We start from the raw sequence: 9,803 nt of genomic DNA on the forward strand, positions 1-9,803 counted from the left end.
TTGACCGCTTACCTTCACCTAATATATCTGAAGCAGTTGGTACTCCTCACAACATATTTGAAAATTTTAAATGAGTTTGAGGGAGGAGAATGCGTCAATATTGAAGTGAAATGGAATGGACTGGAATGGAATAAATTGAAATGAAATAGAATATTTAGAAATATTTGTTCCCCTTCAATTAACAACTTACCGCATTTATATATAGAGCGTTGAATTACACATACATGCAGAGCTGGCTGAAAAGGCATGAAATAATGGTTTGTGAGTGAATACCAAAACGCTCAAAGATTACCACATTTCTTGGTACTGTTATAGGCCTTACACATATACATAGGAGTAAAGAATAAATTCCACTGCGGCTGAAAACCATTTGGACACGTTGGACACATATGCAGAATGAAAACATTCCTTTTTATATTAGACCAACTGTACGGTGTTATCGGAGGACCTCTGTTGGAATGATTCCATTTTCCTTTGCGTTGTAAAACAAAAAGTTACTCTGTCAAGAGATTCTAAAAATATAGGCTTTATTGAAGCCCAAAATTCTGGAATCTCACCCTGGTTTACCATTCATCCTCAATTTATGCGATCATTTTGTTCTGGAATAGCCTTCAGAAGTTCTTCCTTCATAAGAAGGAAACCTGTGCTTCTCATGTACCTACAAAGAATTCATTCCAACTTTACCGGTTATATTTAATTGGTTACATTTACATTTTGTTAACATATTACATTTACCTGAGCCGAAGGCTCAAGTGAGCTATTAGGATCTTCATGCGTTGTGCGTCGTCCGTCGTGCTTTTGTCCATTTCATCTTCTTCTTGAAGTCCCCGGACCAAACTTAGCAGGTAGCATCCCCAGGGGAAGAGGATCTCCATTCATTCAAATGGGTACCGTGCCCTACTTGGGGGTCCCAGGGGGCCCACCCCCCAAACATAAGGAATCTTAGAGATGAAATCCACCCCCAAAATGAATAAACTTCAAAAGAAAGAGAAAATATTCCCTACAGAATGACACAAAAAATGACAAAAATTGGATAAGAAATACGGAAGGTATAATATTTTGAAATTTCAGATTTTTTCGTTAAACAGTTCTAAATTATTTTTGGGGTGGATTTCTTCTTTAAAAGATCTTTTCTAGAATCAGATGTGATAGAGCTGAGTTAATACTATGAGTAAGTATATTGATGACTGTAGTTTCAAGTTTGCTCATGGCGGAATCAGGGGTGCCCCCCCCCCCCCTTGGGACCCAGGGAGGGAAGGGAAGGGATGGGATGGGTCCAAACTCAATAGATTTTCACCAAACTTGGCAGGTAGCATACCAAGGAGATTAGAATATCATTTTTTTTTTTTTTCAAATGAGCAACGTACTTCCCTTGGGGGTCCCTAGGGGGCCCATCCCCCAAGATATTAAGGAATATTACATACATCTTCTTCTCTAGAACCAGTCATAGGTTTTTTTCATTACATATCCAGGGGTGCTCCACCCCTCTTTGAGTCTGGAGATCCAATTGCTGACCTATATTGTACATTTTTATCACGTCGAGATATTTGCGTTTGAAGATACTTCAACGCACAGAAAATAATTTAAATATATGTGATCATTTCGTTATGGCGTTTACCTGCTTTCGCATTCAATCTCTTCGTATAAACAAAAATGGTTTTTGAGAAGTTTATTTTTTTAAGAGTACTGACGAGAACACTTCACGTAAACTAGTTTATATGACATTCTTTGTTATGCAGCCAGTCGTAGTCCTGTGGCTTGTGGTCTTCATTCTAACATTCCCGTTACCAGGTGAGCACACAGGGCATTATAATCAGCACTTGTCCTTGCATGCATGCATCATTGACTCAAATAAATGATTGGGTCTCTTTCATCATATTCCAGTTCACGGTAATGGCTTTGAGGGAGTAATTGGTTTTTAGTATAGCTTTACTGCCGCTAGATGGGAATGCTAGGATGAATTCATATATTTATATATATATAATGCTATTTTCAGCCATAAGAGTAAATGCGGAATAAATAATAGTTTGGGAGATAAAAGCAAGAATATGTTCCCCCAAAATGCAAATATTGTCTTTTTTAAAAGAATTATCCATTAATATGGGCTCAATGCAGCATTGAACTGACAAGAGCACAAAATGCATCTTATACCCTTAAATTCTGTATGTTATGATAAAAAAAACACTTATATACAGATATACAGACATACCTAAATTCCCCCAATTACCCGTTTTCTATTCGCATCCGATATAAATATAGTTTTTTTTTTTTTGCATCGCTGTCAATCTCCTCTAAATCTAATTGATGGTACTGTCCTGAATCTACACACACTAAGCCATCCGTGACCTACTGTGGAGTTCTCCTGAGGCCCCAGATCAATGATAAGTCTCTGGAAAACATTGTCAAAACCTTAAGGGGAATCAAAAATTTCCCCTTTGCAACGAATTCTCCTAAATACCTCGTTTTCAGACGTACATCCCCCCTATGGGCGCTTTTATACTGATATAAATTTTATGTATTTGCCAACAAATTCATCATTCTTTTTTTTCTGTCACATTCATCCAGTAACTTTTTACTCAATCAATAGGAAGGCTAACGTTGAGAAATCCGTTATCTTATTTATCTTATATACAACATTTTATCTAATTCTAGAATGCTGCTACAACTGCATTTTTCCTATCAGTTGCCACAATTCATAATGGCATTACTCTATCACTGCCCCATTCTTGTGTGAGCATTATTTCCATTGTGTCAGTCAAAGTTATAAGTGTTATTAAGTGCCATGAAAGTGTTTATATATGATTTATATGATTTACATATATATGAAGGGTTTGTTTGCAAAAACCGATAAGTCCATTTTTGAAGATTTTGAAGTACGATCTCTGTCATAAAGTACAAAATGATACCTTTTAAATGATATATTGGTCACTACATATAGAGGTATATTTTTGAAGTTATGGTCAAAAGAAGCCAAAATTTTCTCGATTATTCTCTTTATTTTTCTTGAACTTTAAGCTCAAATATCTCCATTTGGCAAATATGGACTTATCGGTTTTTGCAAACAAACTCTTCATATATATATATATATATATATATATATGATATATATATATATATATATATATATATATGATATATATATATATATATATATATATATATATATGATTTAATCAAGAGTAAGCACATAATGACGAGTAAACGATTCCAATTAGGCAATAATTGTAGCATTATACCGTATATGTGAAGGTGAATTGAGTAAAACTGACGAAAATGATGCCGATTGAAGAAATTGATTTTGCTCGCCTACTTTAAGCCACCACTTTGAATTGTAATGAACGAAAGCTGGTGACAAAGAACGGACCTGAAAACCTTTCTTTATCATGTTCATTGATTATGTCCAAACAAGTGCATTACATCAATGCATATCTTTAATCACATAGGCCCTATATACCTTACTGAAAAAAAAAAACAACAACAACCAGTTGTACTTCCCTCGAACACTGTCCGCCCATTGTATCGTTGAAACTGTCTAGGAACGTGTCATTCACGTGGAGACGTGTGTCCGCACATACATCAGGAAATAAAAAACATGTGCCGACATATATTCTCCGAAAAGGCTGGAGGATACATCAAGCTCACTCCGAAGTACGTCCCACTTGACCACCCCATTAACCACGCCATGGGTACGAGAGAGACCCGAGGGATGACCAACCTATACTGCGCCCACCCAGGTAATTTTCGGTTCTGCAGTCATTACTATGTGACATCTGTTTAGCTCTATGCACTGAACTTTGTTTGCGTCATTTATTATTCGGTAAAGCTCCAAAGAAGATATCCATCGTATTTGATAAGTTTTTGATAAGTATCAGGAAAACTGAGAATCACGTGTATGGTGTACGTCAATTGGATCAGTAATTACATCCACTCACACGTCTATTAGAAATTTGTTTTATACACGTGTACAGACACATGTAAGTGATCTGTCAAATCGAAAGCCTTTCAAAGGCTTTCGAATTCATGAAATGATTATTCGAATTGCCACTTACTCTACGTTCATTCAAATTCACCAGCACTGACAGAAATGTGTATTTGAGTCATTCAATTTCGCGAATGGGCAGTCAAATTCCAAACATACTCATTCACGTTGTCGTCATGTTGAATTTCTGTTTTGAAAGGGTGAGAACATTTATTTATTTCAATATGACTTTTTGTTTAATCCACACACTGTTAAGCAGTAAAAGTATATCATGCTTTTGACCCTATGTAACTCGAGTCTGATGTTCTGCAACGCTCCTTTTCTTTCATAAATGTCATTATAGGCGTAAATCGATATACAGGGTGGCCCAGAAAGAATGGAACGCCTAAGATCTTTAATTTCAGCAATATCGTTGCAAATGTGTCATTATTTTGCATACTGTTGGAAAGGCCATTCTTTTTCCAAGAGAATGACACCAAGCTCTTTAATTTCAGTTAATGCGTTACGATTTTAGGACCATTTTTGTCAACCCTTGCAAATTTCAAAATGTGATCATTTTGCACTCTCAGAGACACCGAAATCAGCGAGAATTCGGCTTGCCATAGAAGCAGTAAAGTTCACAATGTGTGGAATGTGGCTTTCATTCTCCGTTACCATTGTGAATGAGACGACCTGACGACAATAATACCGTCCGCCCCACATTCCGCACACTGTGAATGCTGCTGGTTCTACGGTAAGCCGAATTCTCACTGGTTTCTGTATCTTTGAGAGAGCAAAATGACAGCACAATTTACATACAGACGTATATATCAAGAAGACAGATAGAAAAATTATAGAAGCATTCGAGGATCATAACCTTGACTACCTAGAACTGGTCGACACATTCAGAATAAAGCGCTCAACGGCCAGATAAACATGCAATCTTCGGGAGACTCAATAAGCACATTGAAAAACAACAACAACAACAACTGCTGCCAACATCTCTAAAATGAATACGAGAATATGACATGTTATGATACTTACAAAGTAATAACTATGATGAAAGTAAGTAAAGAAAGAACCAAAGCATGAACATGTCTGCTAAATTGAGTGCAGAACGTGTTAAACTGGATGCCCCAAAATGAATTCGAATTAACATGTAGCATATAAGTGGTCACGTGACTATATAATTCTAAATTGAATGAACAAATAGCGAAATGGTGCTTGTCTTACGGATTTTAGTTGAAAAAGTGTTGATTAAAAATTATTCGAATGCTCCAAAGTGAATATGAAAGAAGAGATCATAAAATTGGAATACCGAACTTGTCATCTAGGCTAAATTTTTCTAAATTTAATGCAGCAATAAGGAATTAGACTGAAAGATGTGCGAAATTGGCCGTGAAAACCTATAATTTCGGCTACATCATTTAATATAATTGCGTATTTACTGATTGAACTGACTTGTTTCGGTCGGGCCGCCGAATTTTACCATTCGTCCTATTATGAAGTCAACTGATTAACATTAAAGGGTTGTCGCTTTTTAGGGCTTAATCACATTGTCAAAAAGAAAAAAATACACGAATTGAATCAAGCGCTTTTTTTAAGCATTCTAATTCAGAATTATGAAAATGAACATTAACGAAAATTTACCTTATCTGTTTGCGCTTCATATTCCATCCACTTCCTTTTTGTTAGCATTACATGGAAAACCTTTGCCATAAATATATTCTGACACACTTTGTATTGTACTAATACAGTATGAAATACTGGTGTGTGTGTGTGTGTGTGTGTGTGTGTGTGTGTGTGTGTGTGTGTATGTCTGTGTGACCAAATTATGTTCCAGACATTTTCTATTAAGGGATACAGGAATATCCAGAGAAACATGTACTACAAGCTGTAAAGACGTACTCTTTGTGCCATACTCTTGCTCTTGGTATCTGTGAAAAATACAGAAAATGTTTACAATTGATATTATTACCAAGAGGATCACCACTCGGATGTCACCATTAGCTAAAGAACTAACTGGAATACTACATGTCTCGTAGCTGCCTAGCCATGATCTTTGGGGGGAGCGGTTAGTATGCGAGGGAGAACTTTGGCATTTTCATGTTGTAAATGATGCAACTTGATACATATTTTTGCGTGTTTTAAACTTGAAACAGTCCCACTGGTTTAGGTGGCAGTATTTTGATATGGATTTTTAACAATTTGTCCACAAAGAGAAATTATTCAAAAACATTTATGTTACCTATTCTGACAATGCATACTTTGCGCTCTGTAAAAAAAAAAAATATGATAATAATAATCACAAGGGTGTAGGAGTGGGTATCACTCCTCCCACATGAGGGTGATTTTGCATACTCAGGCCTGAAAATCTAGGTGAAATACTTTTAAAAAATCCAACAAAGAAGTAAAGAAAACAAATAGAACTTTTTCAGTTATGTGTTGATAGCTAAACCACGAAATCTCAGCTCGTATTCCTCATGTGCATCATCACTGTGTACTAGGTCTAATAAGGTGGGGGGGGGGGGGGGGGGAGGGAGTACCCCCCTCCTGCTCGACGGAGCTTTTGCATTTTTAGAATTGAAATAAAGCGATCTGATGCACACTTTATTTAGAATATTTGGAAACTTTCATTCCCCGAAGTCTGCTAAGTCTGTAGAAAGGACCGAGCAATGGGCTAATGGCCTGGTTGGGAAGCTACCCCTCCCATATTCCAGTGAGTTTTTATTTTTATTTTTAGAACTGATATGCAACGATCTTGCGCAGAATTTTTATGGAATATCTGGATTTTGTTTTTCAATCAGAGAAGTGTAGCAAGTCCGTGGTAGGAGACCAAGCGGGAGGATGTGAGAGGGGTAAGCCCTATTCCCCCATATGTATGAGGGAAATTTGTATTTTTATTATCATAGTTAAACCATGTGGTGCACACATTTTGTCGCATATTTGGAAAATTGTCAATCTTCAAAGTGTGTGTGTGTGGGGGGGGGGGGGGGGTGGGGGAAAGCATGGAGGGGGTAACTGACATGACTGGGAGAGGATAGGGTTACAGGGGATATTTTCCTTGTAGAACTTTTGAGTGTTTGGTATTCTAGTGACAACTCTTGTGCACTCAGAATTATTCAGAATGTTTTTTGTTTTTTTCAAGCAATAAAGTGTACTTAGGCTAGGGAAAGTGGCACAAAAGGGGGAGGTTGTGGGAGGGGGATACAAGCACAAGAGATTTTGATTTTTCATATTGAATTGAAATTTAGCGAGCTGGTGACACTTTGTGTGAAATATTTGGACAATATATAATCTTATTTGAGAAAAGTTTAAAAGGGAGCGGCTTCACATGCATATTCTCCCTTTTTCGGCTTTCAAATCTTCCCTCCACCCCCCCCCCCCCCCCCCCCTCAATGGCTACGCCGGTGCCTTACAATTTGCAGTGCTAGGTGATGAAGTATCATTGCATGGAATGGCTACAGTAGGAAAAAATAAAGGAATCCTTTCTAGTCATGTGAGATTATAGAAGTAATACGGTAGGTTTCCCTAATCTCTTTTTAATTGTATTTCTTTCCTTTTCTGTCTGAAGTACTTATGCAAATCTAATACACACTAACACATAATTCGTCTTTCTCGAATCACCATACTGACTTGTGTTTGTTTACAGCCTGCATCCCAAACCCTTGTCTGAATGGAAGAAACTGTTCTGAAACACTGGAGGACTTCGAATGCGATTGTGGCGACAATCTCCTGGGAAAGACCTGTGCTAGTACGTACCAACATCCAAAAAATCTTGACAAAACTATGATATGAGCTGCTAACATCATACATCTATATACTTATAGTAATATGTGCTAATACGTACCAATATACAAAAAACAAAATTTAATCTTTATAAACCTAGTGAGATGTGAGTGAAGATCATTCAACTGTTGTAATATAGATCACACTGCGGTCTTCAGTTATGGTTATCCATACATGTTTGTGTGTGTGTATGTGTGTGTGTGTGAGGGTGTGCGTGTGTGTGTGAGTGTAATAAAACTTAATTTTTGCAAGAGGCTCCGTCTTTATGAAAGTAATTGCCTGTTTAAAGGCTTTGATATCTCAGCTCACCTTTGCTACCGTCTCATCAAAAGCAAAAGACTTCCCTTATTGTGCTATAAACCCACTCCAGGGCCCCATTTCATAAAAGATGTTAGGATGTCAACTCTTTCTGGAATGACAACTTTCCATAGCATTAGTCAATCAGGAAGCTGGATTCTTGTTGTTACCATGACAATTGCCATTCAAGCAAGAGTTGCTATCTGATCAACTTTTTATGAAATGGGGCCCAGGTTTCCGGAATATACCGGGGAGATCGTATTTGGATGGAAGTATTCATACAGTGTTTGAATGCACAAGCCCCCACCAGTAATAGAATAAGGAGTGAACAGCTATGAATATGAAATAATACAGATTTGTCAAAATGGACACAGTTTTGCCGAAGAGAATCGGGGCTTTGTGCTCTCGCCTGAACACTTTTTTGTTGTTGTTGTTGTCATAGCGTATAGTGTGACTTAACGCGCTGTGCTGTTTCGGGTTCTTTGTTTTTTTCAGACTGCAAGCTTATCCATGCCACACACAGGGATCAACATGCATATCAACTCAAATTGAAACCTGTGTCCCGTTCAGTAATAAAAACAGACTCTCGATTGAAATGGGATTAAACGCATCACGTCCACGTCACGGCTATTCTCACCCCCCCCCCTCTACTGTTGTCTACATTTAAAATACACGTACACATACAACGCATGTCCAGTCGTTTCCTTTCTTTTTCCTAAAAAGAACTCTCAGTGTGAATTAAGCTAACTACATTACAGCTTTCACGTTTGAAATACTTTTAGCAGTATAGTGTTGATTCTATTGATGAGGGAGTTGTAGCTATTCTTAATCTTATATCTTTTATCTATGACGTTTAAGTAAAGCCATATTTAAGCTCTTACCGATTTGTCATGTTCGTCCCTGATTTTCATCAATTTTATGTTTATGAATACATACACACATACACACACATAACTATATGACTATGAAATAGATATCACACAGTTGGTCATTTTACAGTGTATTTTTTTTTTTTTCAAATACACGTCTACAGCTCCATGTCCGGCGGGATGGTCTCCGCGGAACCTGAAGAGCGAATCTTGCTATCTCTACCGTTACGATTCCTTGTCATGGACCGCTGCGAGGGACTCGTGCGTTCAACTTGGCGGATACTTAGTCGCCATTCAGACTCCCGAAGAGATGACGTCAGTTCGAGAATATCTTACGTCTACGTACGGGTCTGACGAGGCCGAAAACTTTTGGATTGGGCTGAATGACCGCAGCGAGGAGGGTTCCTTCACATGGACGGCAGTCGGTGGCGTTCTACCCCTGGCTAGTACCATGTGGCATTCTGGAGAACCAAACAATGACGGCTATGGTGAAGATTGCACCGAGATGGTAGGAAATGGATTCAACGACCTTCCCTGCCGTCTTTTGTTGCCGTACATCTGCGAACTCGAAATCTAAATGCTAATGAATTATTATCAGGTTTGCATAATTGATAAGGGGGTCTTCAGTGAACTACTTAATATAAACTATTTGTCTTATCTTATTGATACCAATAACAAGGCATTATCTTAAATATCTTTAGCTTTTTCTCTTTCTACTTTTTCTCTTTCTTCTCTGTGTCTTTTTCTCTTCTTTGTTCTAGTCCTCCACTGTTTTTTCTTCTTCCCCTCTACTTCTATAAACGAAGTTATTATTAGTTCTATCATGTCTGTAGCGGCAAGAAGTATTATTGCCATGCAAATCAGTTACCAAATAGTGGTCATACCCCTTG

At 37.7% G+C, this 9,803-nt stretch overlaps 1 protein-coding gene across 1 annotated transcript; it reads left to right on the plus strand.

The window, feature by feature from the left end:
- The first annotated feature begins 3,592 nt into the window (after window positions 1–3,592).
- Window positions 3,593–9,490, plus strand: LOC140246664 (echinoidin-like). Its single transcript, XM_072326003.1, has 4 exons — window positions 3,593–3,734; window positions 6,766–6,816; window positions 7,611–7,712; window positions 9,078–9,490. Exons 1-4 carry the CDS (start codon window positions 3,593–3,595, stop codon window positions 9,488–9,490), a joined length of 708 nt encoding a protein of 235 aa, XP_072182104.1.
- The last annotated feature ends 313 nt before the right edge of the window (window positions 9,491–9,803 follow it).

This window comes from Diadema setosum, chromosome 3 (assembly GCF_964275005.1).
Source record: "Diadema setosum chromosome 3, eeDiaSeto1, whole genome shotgun sequence".
Lineage (NCBI taxonomy): Eukaryota > Metazoa > Echinodermata > Echinoidea > Diadematoida > Diadematidae > Diadema > Diadema setosum.